This window comes from Oncorhynchus keta, unplaced genomic scaffold, assembly GCF_023373465.1.
Source record: "Oncorhynchus keta strain PuntledgeMale-10-30-2019 unplaced genomic scaffold, Oket_V2 Un_scaffold_12020_pilon_pilon, whole genome shotgun sequence".
In the NCBI taxonomy this organism is placed as follows: domain Eukaryota; kingdom Metazoa; phylum Chordata; class Actinopteri; order Salmoniformes; family Salmonidae; genus Oncorhynchus; species Oncorhynchus keta.
In genome coordinates, this window is record NW_026290764.1 from 103719 (window position 1) to 120246 (window position 16528).

General features: G+C 43.0%; 2 protein-coding genes and 1 long non-coding RNA gene across 9 annotated transcripts in view; 2 read left to right on the forward strand and 1 right to left on the reverse strand.

Annotated features, from left to right (window-relative positions):
- LOC118371191 (TOM1-like protein 2) overlaps nucleotides 1-3876 on the forward strand; it is a 46263-nt gene extending 42387 nt beyond the window's left edge. For 4 of the 7 annotated variants that reach the window (XM_052513470.1, XM_052513466.1, XM_052513468.1 and 1 more), the window contains 2 exons: nucleotides 406-448; nucleotides 939-3876. In XM_052513470.1, coding sequence (XP_052369430.1) covers nucleotides 406-448; nucleotides 939-1108 — 213 coding nt within the window. In that variant the 3' untranslated portion in view covers nucleotides 1109-3876. The remainder of the gene's footprint in view (nucleotides 1-405; nucleotides 449-938) is intronic. The other 3 variants (XM_052513467.1, XM_052513469.1, XM_052513473.1) reach the window with 1 other exon arrangement.
- Nucleotides 3877-4023: 147 nt separating this feature from the next.
- On the reverse strand, nucleotides 4024-4942 carry LOC127927315 (uncharacterized). Its single transcript, XR_008126908.1, has 3 exons — nucleotides 4616-4942; nucleotides 4504-4559; nucleotides 4024-4445 (listed from the first exon to the last, which is right to left on the reverse strand). It is a non-coding gene; the product is annotated as an uncharacterized LOC127927315 (long non-coding RNA).
- Nucleotides 4943-10092: 5150 nt separating this feature from the next.
- The window catches only part of srebf1 (sterol regulatory element binding transcription factor 1), a 34339-nt gene continuing 27903 nt past the window's right edge, over nucleotides 10093-16528 (forward strand). Inside the window, 7 exon segments of the mRNA XM_052513476.1 lie at nucleotides 10093-10438; nucleotides 13954-14016; nucleotides 14019-14396; nucleotides 14399-14469; nucleotides 14471-14537; nucleotides 15883-16046; nucleotides 16278-16421. Coding sequence (XP_052369436.1) covers nucleotides 10336-10438; nucleotides 13954-14016; nucleotides 14019-14396; nucleotides 14399-14469; nucleotides 14471-14537; nucleotides 15883-16046; nucleotides 16278-16421 — 990 coding nt within the window. The 5' untranslated portion in view covers nucleotides 10093-10335.

Here is a 16528-nt window from a genome sequence, read left to right on the forward strand (position 1 = left end):
GCGTGAGAGTGACCTCCCTGAGTTGTGAATGGTGTCCTGTAGAGGTCAGGAAGGTAAGTAGCTTAGTCAACTTGTACGTAGGGTTGTAACATGTCCTTAACTTTCCCAAAATCCCCTGGTTTTCAAGAAATCCTTGTTGGAAAATTCCTGGAATCAAGAGGGAATAAGCAGGAAATCTGTGAATTCTACTCCGAGATTTAAGGAGAACAAGGGGATTTTGGGAAAGAATTTTGCAACCCATACTTATTCAATACCGAAGGGAAGACTAATGTTTCGACTTTGACGCCTAACAATGTCCATTTACTGTAAGGCATCTTGGTGAGTCAATGGTTGTGTGCTCCTCCTGGCAGACTTGCCCACAAATGTTATGGATTCACTGATTTCCATTTCTTCTCCTCTGAATAGAAAGGCGATGGTTTAGATGGTGAGGAAGGGGTAACGAGTGAAGGTATGGATGGATTCAGGGCACTAACACTTGATACTGTGCATGTCTCATGTAGAAGCTCTCATTAAATGTGGCATAGATTCAGTTTCCTAATTTGTGTGTCAAAATTCTCTGATCAGCTCTTTAGTACTTGATATATTAGGCTGCGTTTACACCGGCAGCCTAATTCTGATCTTTTGTCACTTAATTGGTCTTTTGACCAATCAGATCAGAATTGGGCTGTCTGTTTAAACGCAGCCTTTGTGCTGTTATTCTCAATCCTGCTCCTGGAGAGCCGCAGTACTGCAGGCTTTTGTCTCAGCTTAGTACCATCACACCTGATTCAACCAATCTACTGATCTTCAACACATTTATTGGCTGAATCAGGTGTTTCACTGCTGATGTGGGGCAAAAACATACAGTACTGTGCCTCTCCAGAAGGTGCAGCAATGAGGATCACTACGCAAAAAGTTAACAACTGACTAACCATTTTTATATGTCCTGCTGTTAACAGGGGTTTCCTCTCCTCTTCCTCTAGAGTTTGATAAGTTTCTGGAGGATCGAGCGAAGGTGGTCGATTCCTTACCATCGCTCCCTGGTGATGAGCCTGGTCCCCCTCTCAGCGCCCCCAGCGGCACCCGCAAGAAGGCTGAACGGACGGAGGATGCCCTCTTTGCCTTGTAGACTCTCCCCCAGGAAACCTCTCTCTCTGAGGCATCTGCAGTACCTAGGTATCCCCTATCCGCCACTCCTGCCAAGCAGCAGTGTAGCTACTGACCTGAACACCAATCCTCCTCCTGCAGAGGACCATGCTTGCTGTCTGCCTGCCCAGCCGCGTTGCATCATGTATTACTATTGAGGTTTTGATCCGTCTGTCAGTGTGGGATGTGTCTGTCGTCTTGTATCTCATCTGCAGATAGCTACCCTAAGGAGGATATAACCTAACATTGTGAGGATGAGGATAACATGACAAAACCCTGTCTTTATGTTCCTCTGAAGGTGTGAAGGTTAACAGAAAAAATCCTTCTGAAAAAGCAGACCGAGGCATATAGTCTATACAAACAGAGGAGGACTGTTATTTTAATAAATGTAGCTTATGAATAATTTATGCATTTATTCTTTTAACGGTTTGTACTGTACTATGTACTAGCGCTGCACTCTGTAGTTGTCTCTTTTGTATTATTTACTCATGTTCCTTTTTAGGTTTCCTTAACCCTTTCATTACCCATTCTACAGTTGGGAAATGTTGGTACAGGGAAAGGCAATGCATGAGGAAAGACTACTGTTTGACAGACTCCATGCTAGTGTTACTCAATTATGGCACGAGTTCTGCAGGGCCAAATAGCAAACATGACTTACCTGTATCTGCCTGTCTCCACATTTCAAAAGGGAGAAGGAACAAATATATACAGCTGCAAGCAGCCATGTCAAGGTTCAAGCCCTATGGCACCACAGCAAATATCTGTCACACAGCTTTTCTATTTGCTTTCCTCTTTGAAAAGCTGTTGTCAACTTCCCCCCATGTTATCTGTGTGGTGTGTACATACTGTAGGGAAGGAAAGGGTCCAAAATAGTCTTCAATCAGAACCTAAGTAACACCCACCAAATATTTCTGATCGATAATATACAGGGGGTACCGGTACCATACATTGACTCGTTACCGTTACCCCCTGTATATAGCCTCGTTATTGTTACTTTATTGTTGCTCTTTTATTTTTTACTTTGATTCATTTAGTAAATATTTTTCATAACTCTATTATTTTTCATAAAACTGCATTGTTGGTTAAGGGCTTGTAAAATAAGCGTTTCACAGTAAGGTCTGTTGTATTCTGCGCATGTGACAAATGGAATGTGATTAATACTACCACGACAACAGCCGTATGAGTTGCAGCAGTGACGTTCCGCTCTGGGACTACCTGTACACTATCTAAGTGTAGCGATTTTGAGTTCTTCCAAAGACTTTTTAATGACAAACTCATTTAGTAATTGTTTATCAGAGGAGGTTGGTGGCACCTTAATTGGGAAGGGTGGGAACGTGGTAATGGCTGGAGCGGAATAAGTGGAAGGGTATCAACAACATCAAACACATGGTTTCCATGTGTTTAATGCCATTCCATTTGCTTCTTTCCAGCCCCTCAGCAGCCTCCACTGGTGTCTTCTGATATTGGGCTATTCTTCAATGTTTTCCTTCCCCTTCTACCATGAGACCAATTTCATGAACTTTATGCACTTTTGGACCCTTGACCGTTTCGGTATGTTTATCCTTGTGTTAATAAGATGGGACACAAGACATTTTCTTAGACTAATTGCATATGATTTTATATCTTTATGAAATTTCAGCCCTTTTCTGCTCTACAAAGCACACTTTACAGACAGTCGGAAATAGAAAAACAGACACTTTTTCCTGATATGGAAATTAAAGGAATAGTGCAGGTGAAATATGGCACTGAAAATCGAATCAAATTGTAAATTTATGATGGCGTATTGGTAGCATACTTCACAGAAAAGAGTTATTGCAAACATGCATGTACGTATGTTTTCATAAATATGTGTATATACATCAGAAATATGTGAGTTACCTGCAGTACAACTGAATTATTAGCTTTTGTGTAGGTCGCTAAGTTGAAAGGCTAACTCATTAATGTATTGTTTGGTCTCCTGGTTGTATACAGTAATGTCATGCAGGAAAATTAATTCCTCCCAGATCCTTTCTACTTTGGGGAAGCTCCCCTGCTCTCCTCTCTTTACACATACATGTGTGGAACAGAAATAGGTTTGGATGTGCTTCGGGAGGATGACCAAAAACGTTATTTTTACCGTGTTTTATGTGTTTTTACTGTGGTCTAAATTGTCTGGTAAAGCTTCCTGTCTTTTATTTTTGAGGGTTACAGTGGGTGGTAGCTGTGGGCTGTGACTCTGCTAGTGGGACTGCCCCTTTTTAACCTGTTAACATTCTATTTTACTTTGCTTACCTACAGTAGGTAATGGAGTTAGATGAGGGCATACCATTCTCTTCCTGTTGTCAGGAAAACATGGGCTACAGACCTTTGAGGTAAAAGAGTATCGTTCTTCATTTCAACTCTTTTGCCAGTACTTTTCAAAGTTAATGCTTATAAAGCTTCTACAATTAACACCAAATGAATAACTACAAAACGCCATGACGTTTCACTTCAATAGGAACTATGTGTTTACTTACAAGTCTCCTTATATACTTATCAAAGTTATGTGTATTATACTGTAAATGAGATACTCAAATAAGTAAAAAAGACCTTACTGTATTTTATTTAAAAACATCTGCTTTCAGATCAAACATTATTTGTAACAATCATTTATAAATATTAGAGGGTGATATTACAAACAAGTACATTATTTGTATGATTTGTCTTGGGCATTAATGTTTGAATGTGTTTGAGAATACTGTAACAGAATAAACTGTTATTAATGCGCTTTAACTCTGTTTCATTCTTGTCCTCGTTGGTCTTCTGTTGCTTTAATTCCACCTCTTATGAAATAGTAGCATACATTTTACAATCAACAGTTGCTGTTCCTCTTATGTCTTAAGGCTGGACAAAGCATAGAGATGTTTGAACTAAGATTCTTTGTTACTGAACAAAAATAACATGTCACTTTAAACAGTTGATTTCTATGTGTGTCACTTTTTATTTTATTTTTTATAACCAGAAAGCGTTATGTATATGCTTACTCTTTTACGCTGTCCTCCGATCAGATGGTTGTGTGAACCTGTTGGTTTGTTATGGATCATGTGAACCTGTTGGTTTGTTATGGATCATGTGAACCTGTTGGTTTGTTATGGATCATGTGAACCTGTTGGTTTGTTATGGATCATGTGAACCTGTTGGTTTGTTATGGATCATGTGAACCTGTTGGTTTGTTATGGATCATGTGAACCTGTTGGTTTGTTATGGATCATGTGAACCTGTTGGTTTGTTATGGATCATGTGAACCTGTTGGTTTGTTATGGATCATGTGAACCTGTTGGTTTGTTATGGATCATGTGAACCTGTTGGTTTTATGGTTTGTTATGGATCATGTGAACCTGTTGGTTTGATCATGTGAACCTGTTGGTTTGTTATGGATCATGTGAACCTGTTGGTTTGTTATGGATCATGTGAACCTGTTGGTTTGCTATGGATCATGTGAACCTGTTGGTTTGCTATGGATCATGTGAACCTGTTGGTTTGTTATGGATCATGTGAACCTGTTGGTTTGTTATGGATCATGTGAACCTGTTGGTTTGTTATGGATCATGTGAACCTGTTGGTTTGTTATGGATCATGTGAACCTGTTGGTTTGTTATGGATCATGTGAACCTGTTGGTTTGTTATGGATCATGTGAACCTGTTGGTTTGCTATGGATCATGTGAACCTGTTGGTTTGCTATGGATCATGTGAACCTGTTGGTTTGCTATGGATCATGTGAACCTGTTGGTTTGCTATGGATCATGTGAACCTGTTGGGTTGCTATGGAACGTGTCGACCTGTTGGGTTGCTATGGAACGTGTCGACCTGTTGGGTTACTATGGAACGTGTCGACCTGTTGGGTTGCTATGGAACATGTCGACCTGTTGGTTGCTATGGATCATGTGAACCTGTTGGGTTGCTATGGAACATGTCGACCTGTTGGGTTGCTATGGAACATGTGGACCTGTTGGGTTGCTATGGATCATGTGAACCTGTTGGGTTGCTATGGAACATGTGGACCTGTTGGGTTGCTATGGAACATGTGGACCTGTTGGGTTGCTATGGAACATGTGGACCTGTTGGGTTGCTATGGAACATGTGGACCTGTTGGGTTGCTATGGAACATGTGGACCTGTTGGGTTGCTATGGAACATGTGGACCTGTTGGGTTGCTATGGAACATGTGGACCTGTTGGGTTGCTATGGAACATGTGGACCTGTTGGGTTGCTATGGAACATGTGGACCTGTTGGGTTGCTATGGAACATGTGGACCTGTTGGGTTGCTATGGAACATGTGGACCTGTTGGGTTGCTATGGAACATGTGGACCTGTTGGGTTGCTATGGAACATGTGGACCTGTTGGGTTGCTATGGAACATGTGGACCTGTTGGGTTGCAACAGGAATGAGCTATTGGACATTGTAACCCAATGTATCTCTTCACTACCCGCAAACTGGTTGAAATATGTAATTTCAACAGCAAAACTAGTTAAATGTTTTTTCAACCAGTTTTGCTCACTGAGTATGGACATAGGGGAGCTGGAAATGGTGTCCTCCGGTGTTCTGTTGAGGAACAGCTGTTTTTCCTGACTAGGAAATGTTCCGGTCTAGACTAAATGGTCAGGAGAACTCTTGTCCCTCCTGTATGATGATGTGGGTGTTCTATGGCTGTGCTGTTCTGCAATTCATTACTTTGGTTTCAGCTTTCTATTGTGTGACCTGATTATGCACGTATTAACCAATAAAACACTAGCAACGTGTGACCTCTACAAACACTTTGTTTATGGTTATTTTCTTGTGTGTATTACATTTGTCCTTGTGATGGTGTTGGTATATGAAATATGATAGTGAACACGCATGGTAAATTCAGGCAAAGACGAGCTCATAGTTCAACCTGGCGTAGTGGCCCACTGAGTGATGCAACAGACTCACTTCTTGCACCATGTTATTCATAGCACTGCATGTTTCCCCTGCCCTGAATCTTTCCCCTTATACAGTGGTGCAAAAAAATATTTAGTCACCACCAATTGTGCAAGTTCTCCAACTTAAAAAGATGAGAGAGGCCTGTAATTGTCATTATAGGTACACTTCAACTATGACGACAAAATGAGAAGATAAAAATCCAGAAAATCACATTGTAGGATTTTTAATGAATGTATTTGCAAATTATGGTGGAAAATAAGTATTTGGTCAATAACAAAAGTTTATCTCAATACTTTGTTATATATCCTTTGTTGGCAATGACAGAGGTCAAACGTTTTCTGTAAATCTTCACAAGGTTTTCACACACTGTTGCTGGTATTTTGACCCATTCCTCCATGCAGATCTCCTCAAGAGCAGTGATGTTTTGGGGCTGTTGCTGGGCAACACTGACTTTCAACTCCCTCCAAAGATTTTCTATGGGGTTGAGATCTGGAGACTGGCTCGGCCACTCCAGGACCTTGAAATGCTTCTTACGAAGCCACTCCTTTGTTGCCCGGGCGGTGTGTTTGGGATCATTGTCATGCTGAAAGACCCAGCCACGTTTCATCTTCAATGCCCTTGCTGATGGAAGGAGGTTTTCAATCAAAATCTCACGATACATGGCCCCATTCATTCTTTCCTTTACACGGATCAGTCGTCCTGGTCCCTTTGCAGAAAAACAGCCCCAAAGCATGATGTTTCCACCCCCATGCGTCACAGTAGGCATGGTGTTCTTTGGATGCAACTCAGCATTCTTTGTCCTCCAAACACGACGAGTTGAGTTTTTACCGAAAATTTATATTTTGGTTTCATCTGACCAAAATCTGTCCATTCTCCCTTCTTCTGGATCATCCAAATGCTCTCTAGCAAACTTCTGGTGTCCTTTGACAGCTCTTTTTGGTGTCCTTTGACAGCTTTTTGTTCTTGGCCATAGTCGAGTTTGGAGTGTGACTGTTTGAGGTTGTGGACAGGTGTCTTTTATACTGATAAGTTCAAACAGGTGCCATTAATACAGGTAACGAGTGGAGGACAGAGTAGCCTCTTAAAGAATAAGTTACAGGTCTGTGAGAGCCAGAAATCTTGCTTGGTTGTAGGTGACAAAATACTTATTTTCCACCATAATTTGCAAATAAATTAATAAAAAATCCTACAATGTGATTTTTCTGGATTTTATTTCTCATTTTGTCTTTCATAGTTGAAGTGTACCTATGATGAAAATTACAGGCCTGCCTCATCTTTTTAAGTGGGAGAACTTGCACAATTGGTGGCTGACTAAATACTTTTTCCCCCCACTGTATACCTCCCCTCCCATGCCAAGGTAATCGTTTCCTGTTGATGTCCATGCAGACACTCCAGATGTATTCACGCAACAATTTCAACGATTTTACTGAGTTACAGTTCACAAAAGAAAATCTGTCCATTTTTAAGTAAATAAATTAGGCCTAATCGATGGATTTCACATGACTGGGAATAGAAATACCTTAAAGTAGGGGCGTGGATCAGAAAACCAGTCCGTATCTGGTGTGACCATCATTTGCCTCATGCACCAAGACACATCTCCTTCGCATAGAGTTGATCAGGCTGTTGATTTTGGCCTGTGGAATGTTGTCCCACTCTTTAATGGCTGTGCGAAGTTGCTGGATATTGGTGGGAACTGGAAAACGCTGTTGTACATGTCTATCCAGAGCATCCCAAACGTGCTCAATGGGTGACATGTCTGGTGAGTATGCAGGCCATGGAAGAACTGGGACATGTTCAGCTTCCAGGAATTGTGTACAGAACCTTGCAACATGGGGCTGTGCATTATCATGCTGAAACATGACGTGATGGCGGCGGATAAATGGCCTCAGGATCTCATCACGGTATCTCTGTGCATTCAAATTGCCATTGATTAAAATGCAATTGTGTTTGTTGTCTACCTTATGCCTGCCCATACCATAACCCCACTGCCACCATGGGGCACTGTTCACAACGTTGACATCAGCAAACCCCTCGCCCACATGACGCCATACCCTCTGTCTGCCATCTGCCCGGTAAAGTTGCAACCGGGATTCATCTGTGAAGAGTGCACTTCTCCAGCGGGCCGGGGTCCATCGGGGGTGAGCGTTTGCCCACTGAAGTCAGTTACGATGCAGAGCTACAGTCAGGTCAAGACCCTGGTGAGAATGACGAGCACACAGATGATCTTCCCTGAGACAATTTCTGACAGTTTGCGCAGAACTTTTTCAGCTGTGCAAACTCAGTTCCAGCAGCTGTCCGGGTAGTTAGTCTCAGACCATCCCGCAGGAGAAGAAGCCGGATGTGGAGGTCCTGGGCTGGCATGGTTACACGTGGCCTGCGGTTGTGAGGCCGGTTGGACATATTGCCAAATTCTCTAAAATGACATTAAGGTGGTTTATGGTAGAGGAATTAACATTAAATTCTCTGGCAACAGTTCTGGTGGACATTCCTGCAGTCAGCATGCCAATTACACGCTCCCTCAAAACTTGAGATATCTGTGGCATTGTGTTGTGTGATAAAACTGCACATTTTAGACTGGCCATTTATTGTCCCCAGCATAAGTTGCACCTGTGTAATGATCATGCTGTTTAATCTTGATATGCCACACCTGTCAGGTAGATGGATTATCTTGGCAAATGAGAAATGCTCACTAACAGGGACGTAAACAAATGTGTGCACAATTTGAGAGAAATAAGCTTTTTGTGTGTATGGACATTTTCTTTTTTTTCAGCTCATGAAACATGGGACCAACATTTTAGATTTTTGTTCAGTTTAGATCTGCCTGGATCTCCCTGACTGAATACAGTGCACACCCATAGACCTCTCTTGGATCTATGCTGATAATTGACTGCTCCTTTGGCTGCCTGTTGAGCAGCACACTGATCTCCTGGTGTGTTACCAGATTCAAAAGAGCATCATGTCAGTCAGGACAACAATCGCCCCAGGCAACAAAGGCAGTCCTGCTGACAGCAGGCCGGGCCCCTATATACTATATCTCTCCTGCTCCACTGCTTGCTATTCAACAACTAGTTTGCAGCTGTGCTACTGTCGGTCGTTGACCCATTTCTTTCCAGTACCACACCTTTGTTGTGCCCCCTTTGTGTGTGCTTGTGTTTTGGTGAGCTCACACACGGCTCACATGTCCTACTACAAACCACATATCGGATAATTTGATCAAGGTTATTATTGATTATTGAATAGTCTTTTTAGAGAGCCATTACTTTGTGTTAATTGCTTAATTACCATGGTTTGAATAATGTGTTTTTGTTATTTATTCTTTGAAGGAAATATTTGCGTTGACTTTATGCTTACATGTCATTGTCCAACCAAAGGGGACTTCCATGAGCTTTGTTAAATCAACCCTGTTAATCTCGTCTTGCCCTAAAAGTTTTGAAGCCGCACTGGGCACTGTACTATGTCCCTCCATATATTTAGCCAGCTCCCCCTTCCCCTCCACGACTCCAGGAGAAATACATGATGTAACCACGGGAGCCAAAGTCGTGATGTCAGATCACCCCACTCGGTTTCCGAGTTCCCCATTGGTCGAATTCTCTGGTTCTACAGACAGAGTCATCACTACGGGCCACATAAGCTTGAACAGTTGTTAGCCCACCCCTGCTTGGCGTTGATTGGCTGTTAAGCCATGCTGTCGTTTTCCAGAGGACAATGCCGTTTTCTCGATTATAAAACGTAATTAATGCATTATATAAGTACAGACCACAAAACAAAACAAATATTAAAAGCATGACATTTCCACGTTCAATTGATGTATTTGGCACTTGAAGAAGCTTATTAACGTTTGATATGTATTTCCCCACAGTGTTCATCCTACATTATAGTAGTTTTCAAGAAACACAGCTTTTTATTATTTGCAATAGCCATGCACAAATGTAAATACCATGGACACTGTATATCGTTCTGGAGTTGCCAGTCAAAAAAAAGGTATGAGACCATGAAGGGGGAGTCAGAATTCACAAGTGGTCGGGGGTTGGCTAGAACAAGTGTCACTCATTAAGCGCTCTGTAACTAGCTGGCTAAGCATGTGGATCCTCAATGAGCACTGTTTAGCGTGAGAAGTGTGCCTCTTGGGCATCAATATGAAGACAGAAGGCACTATTTGACAGATCAATAACAGAGTTGATCTCACTGGAATAATTGCAAATGTAGCTAGATACACAAACATCGATTTAAGTGGAAATCGTAAGTTTTTAGCCACAGTGAGTTAGCTGACCATAACGAGACAGCAAAAATGAACTTGTCTTTTGACGATCAGTCACTGGATAATCTGGATCCAACCATATCCCTAAATGACCCCAGCGATATTGACACGGCTTTGCTCAATGACATAGATGGTAAGAACGTTAAGCTTACTAGTAAACTAGCTAGCAAAACGGACAACTTGAACTTAGTAACGCGTTAGCTATTGTTGTTGCGAATGTTAGCTAGCCAAACAAGTGACAGCAATGGCAGCAACACATACATGAAACAGCTTGTACACATAGCGTTACTGAGTGAGGTATCATTAAGTACGTATAGGCACCCAGTGAGTAATTTAGAACGATGTACAGCTTAGTTAGCTAACTTACATTAGTTATGACCTTAAATCAAATTAACGAGCTTTATATTAGACTCAAACAGTAACGTTATGTGGTAGTAGGAGAAGGCTTCCTTCTCTCGGGGTCGAGGAGAATCCTAGCTAACCGTATGGAACTAGCTAGCTAGCTACTGTCTGAGTTCGGTGCTTGTTTTTCTGTTGTTGCTGCTCTCGTTCTTGCGTTTTGGTTCTGATCTAACTCTAGACACATTTATATCTGCTATTTTGAATGTTATTGATAAGTTAAAACAATGTGCATACTACACGAGCTGCACGAACTGTTCACAGTTAGCTGGTGTGTGATGAACGGAACAGACGCTAGTTAATGTGCCCCGCCCCCTCCAACTTGTCCTACTGACATCACGACGAGGTTAATGTCGAGCGTTCCCTGTCGGGTTCATTTCAAGAGGCGTGAAATAAGTCTAGAACATGAATCATGATCTGATGGTTGCTTTTTTCCCATCCATATATAATTCATATTTATGTTTGAATGAATCATATGTTGCAGTCTTATTAATAATGTTAATCGTTTATATTTAAATTAGTTAAGTTATATCGAACCTAGTTACGTTAATGCATCAGTGCATTCAATTGAATGGTGGCTATTCGATTCGTTGGTGATATTAACTGATGTTATTTTTCAGTATAATCAATGGTTGGTTGTTTGCCAACAACTGCTCTGCTGCAGCATCTCACCCTTCATTGATTCCACGCACTACCCTAAAAATTGACCGAGAGTAACCCAGCACTAAATTGTCCCATAGTAACCCCTTCTCATTGAAACCACAAGTGCTTCCTCTCTTTCTATCTTGGGGGCTGGTCTGCATTGCAAGTGTCTGAGGCACTTTCTGATTGGTCGGCAGCGATCACCTCATACAAAACATTGGTTTACAAATCCAGGCTAGTCAGACTGGTGTGCCAGTGCAGACAGAGAGCAAAGGCAGAAGCATGAAGTGTGTTCCGTTATTACTGGACCTAGTCCTTATAACATATGACTATTAGCTTGATGATTTGGTCTAAGATTAAACAAAATTGTATTTCTCTTTGCCAGGGAACAGCCTCCTCACTGTGCTCCCTGAAACTCATTTGGGATAGCCAAACCTACAGCCTATTTCCGTTGGAAATCCAGAAGCTATAGACAATATTTGTGAGCATCTCTAGCTGCTAAAACAAGTATGCTATACAGTGTATTACCCTAAAACAAGGCCTGTTGTATTATTAGAGAATAACGTTTTCAGTGTGAGTAATTAACTTGCTACTATTACTCAGTTCCATGTTCTAATGTAAAGTGCTACCATACCATGTTTTCCTGGAGGGTGCATCATAGCATAGTAAACATCACCCTTTTCATCAACACTCAATTCTTCTTGCGTCCCCATCCTCACCTACTCAGGGTTGTTGTCCTTTTGACAGACCGTGTGCATCATAATGCTGTGAATAGTAGTGAAGTAGCTGCAGGTCTGGCATGGTGTGACTGTGATCATAGTGTGTATTGTGTTGCCCATCTCGCTGTGGCCCTTTTGGAGCCCATTAGAGTGGCATAGAGCCAGTCTGCTCTGCTGCAGGGGCCCATAATAACTGCATTACTGACCAGGACTAAACTGAGCTGGCCCCATTTACTGTCCTGCTCTACTTCTCAGATCAGGGCCCATATCCACAAAGTATCTGAGTATGAGTGCTGTTCTAGGATCAGATCTTTTGTGTTCATGATAATTTGATTCATTATGATCAAAACTGATCTTAGATCAGCACCTACTCTGGGACACTTTGAGCCCAGTTCTTGGTTTTTCTAGTGGAGTTACGGCAGAGATTAAGTGACACATTACCATGTGGTGTGGCGAGAGAGATGGGAGAAATGCTCTGTCAGTCAGTCACCCAGTGGTTCAAGTTTTAATTTAAGCCTTTAGTTGACCATCATGAAATGCTCCGATTGGGTTACAGGGTTTTATCTCTGCTCCATTCAGAGGCTCAGAAACGTGGTTTGGTCATTGGGAGGCACGCTGATGCACCCATCCCGTTTGCGAGATCATTTACGCCAACATCAGCTGGATTGCAGTGTGCCAAATTCAAATTAAATGACTAAAAATATTAAATTTTCATGAAATCATAAGTGCAATATAGCAAAACACAGCGTAGCTTGTTGTTAATCCACCTGGCGTGTCAGATTTCAATAAAGCTTTTCGGCGAAAGCTATCCAAGCGTTTATGTAAGAACATCTCTCTCAGTCTGCAAAATGTTACAAACAGCTAGCCGCCAAGTAGATTGGTCACGAAAGTCAGAAAAGCAAGAAATTAAATCGCTTACCTTTGATCTTCAGCTGTTTGCACTCACAAGACTCGCAGTTACACAATAAATGTTCCTTTTGTTCCATAAAGATTATTTTTATATTCAAAATACCTCCAATTGTTTGGCATGTTATGTTCAGAAATCCACAGGCGCGAGCGGTCACGACATCGCAGACAAATTCCAAATAGTATCCGTAATGTCCACAGAAACACGTCAAACGTATTTTTATAATCAATCCTCAGGTTGTTTTTTTCAATATATAATCGATAATATATCAACCGGTACTTTAGCTTCGTCAATAGGAGAGAGAGACACAATGGCTGCTCCAAACTTTTGCGCAAGCAAAATTCTGGGGACACCCAGCTGATGTGATCTTTCTCGCTCATTTTTCAAAATAAAAGCCTGAAACTATGTTTAAAGACTGTTCACACCATGGGGAAGCCATAGGAAAAGGAATCTGGTTGATATCCCTTTAAATGGAGCGAAGGCAGGCTATGGAACATGGAGCTTTCAAAATAGAAGCCACTTCCTGGTTGGTTTTCCCCCAGGTTTTCGCCTGTAATATCATATCTGTTATACTCACAGACAATATTTTGACAGTTTTTGAAACTTGAGTGTTTTCTATCTTAATCTTACAATTATATGCATATTCTAGAATCTGGGCCCGAGAAATAGGCAGTTAAATGTGGGTATGTTTTTCATCCAAAATCTAAATACTGCCACTCCCCCTACACTCAAGAGGTTTTTAAGATGTTCAAAATGAGTGCAGTATGGAGTGAACAAAAGGCTCTGCTGTGTGTGTGTACAGCTGTTTGTTCCAGTCTAGCTTTAACACATGATTCAACTAATCACAGTCTTCAACTTAGATTACTTTGTTTTAGTTTTGCCTTATTTGACCTGTGGCAATGTCATGGTTAACAAGGCATCCCCTGTCTCTGCTTCTCTCAATCTATGGAGTACTCTGACTATATCCCCATCTCTCCTCAGACATGCTGCAGCTCATCAACAACCAGGACATGGTGGAGTTCAACCAGGACATGGCGGGTCTCTTTGACCCCCTCAGTTCACAGGGGTCACCCCTACCCAGGACCTCCCTGCCCTCAGCCTGCCCCACTCCACCACCTCCCCTCCATCCACCACCTCCTCAATCCTGAGCAGCAGCCCCCACCTTGATGCTCTCCTGGGGCCCCCCATCATCCGCAGTTCCTCCCCCCCAGACAAGGCCTTCCACCCCCCCACCTTCCAGCAGTCGCCTCTGGCCCAAGTCACCACTTCCACCCCTGTACCACTGCCTAGGCCGCAGCCAGCTCCCCAGCAGGGCTCTCCATCAGCCCAGGCTGCTCAGGGTCTCAGGCAGCCCAAGGTTGACCTGCCCCTGCCGGTCCTCTCCCCCCCAGCCCCTGTTCCAGTCCAGCTTCCTCCCCCAGCCTCCTCCCCCCATACTGTACCCGGCCAGAGCCCCGTGTTCAGCGCCGCCCCCCAAGCCCTGTTCACCTCTCCTGCCCCCCAGCAGTCTCAGGCCCACACCCAGCAGATACGGATTAACTACAGCACCCAAAATGGCTACAAAGGTGAGGAACAGATTGTCTCCATTCCTCTGTATTAATAGTTGAAATGCTGGTAGTAAATGGATGAGTCAGAAAATAAGGCCAAGGGAGCAAACGAATGCAAGGAAACGTACAACTGAGTCACTCCCCCTAATCCTAACCCCTTCCACGTGGAGATGAAACATAGCTATTTTAATGGTTGTAGGGGTTTCCCCATGGCCCTCCCTGCTCAGCCCTGTCCTGCCAGGTAATGGGAGGGACGGAGGGACCCCACCATGTGTTGCTAGTAGTAGAGCCACATGGTCGTTAAGACTTCTTATTTATGATGCAGAGCAGGGCCATGCTGTTGTGTCTGGATGAGAGCAGAGCATGACTGGAGGAACAGTTTACACATGCTCACACTCCTACTGTCTCACCCACTCTCTCTCTGTCTCTCTCTCAAGGCGAAAGGTAGGGACTGACAATGGAAACTGGTATACAAAGCACAAACACTCACTCCCTGAAGAAAGCCCACTTGGTGTTATGTTATGAGGAGGTAGAGTTGTGTTCTATGGTGCAGTAACAGTAGTAGTTCAGCATGTTTCCAAAGGAGAGTCAGTGGGTTACTCAACAACCTCCGCTGACTGTCAGTCAAAATCCCAATCTAATACCCGTTGGTCAGAGTGAAGGACCGTCCCTGAGGCTGAGAGGGTTTTTTGTCTACACTCTCTGAGCCATATTCAGATATACACACCTTGCATACCTGTGCAACACTGTCCCTTTAAAAGTGTCTCGCTACACTCGCATTAACATCTGCTAACCATGTGTATGTGACAAATAAAATGAGATTTGAAACTACAGTAAGATATTTGCCCCATGCAGCCATGCCCCAGCATTACAAACCTACTGACTCTGTGTAGACCAATGTCTTTACAGCCACCTGTACTGTTATGTTACACACTGCCTGCTACAGTCATCATATCGTATGTTTTCTAGAGGTCAAAGGTAATTCCTACAATGATAATCCACACTGTTATCGGTCAGTGACTCAAGTGTCTTTATATCTACCAAATGTACCGTAGTGTCCACTCCCCGCTTCAGCCAGTATCCCATAATGATATCACTCACCAGGGGGAAAGGTCATACACTACTAAGCCACGCAAAAAATGTATGTGAACTTTGGCCTCGCCAAAGACTTATGGTGACGACAGTTTATATGGTGTTTTAGTTTTACAGCTGGTTTTACAGCTTGAACTATTTCAAACACAATTGAGTCCATACCAGTAGGACGTTTTGAACCCAGAAACAAATATTTAAGTACTCCCTCCTTGTTTCAGGCAGTTTTCTTCTGTTTGGTGCCTAATGAACATGACCCTGATTATCTTTCAAGCTGTCAAACATCAAGGAGGCCCCGCCCAGCCCATGGTCAGCCTGTCGTCGTCCCCTTCCGGTGTTCAGCCAATGACCATCCAGGCTCTGACCACCACGGCCCCCCTCCTGACCACCTCAGCAAGCCCCCCAGCTCAGACCATCGCATCACATCACATTCAACAAGTTAGTTTGTTCACCTGGAGTGAGTGTGTGTGTGTGTTATGTTTGAGACTCATTAACCCTAAGAATATCAATACACCAGAAAAAAATGATTTGTTCTTTGCATTCAAACCTATTATTGTCCTAGTATTTGTTTAATTTCTAATTTATTTCAATGGAACAGAACTGCTCCCTCAGGCTTATAGTCTAACCCTCCATCTCTCTCTCCCTCTCCCTTGCTCCTCCTCCTCTCAGGTATTGCTCCAGCCCCAGTTTATCAAGGCTGAGTCTCTGCTGCTGACCACCCTGAACCGTGACCCCTGTATGGTCACTACTGTGGCCTCTCCATGCATCACCTCCCTGGCCACCACCACATCCCAGACCACCCACTCACTGCAGGTAGGAACCACATCCCAGACCACCCACTCACTGCAGGTAGGAACCACATCCTAGACCACCCACTCACTGCAGGTAGGAACCACATCCTAGACCACCCACTCACTGCA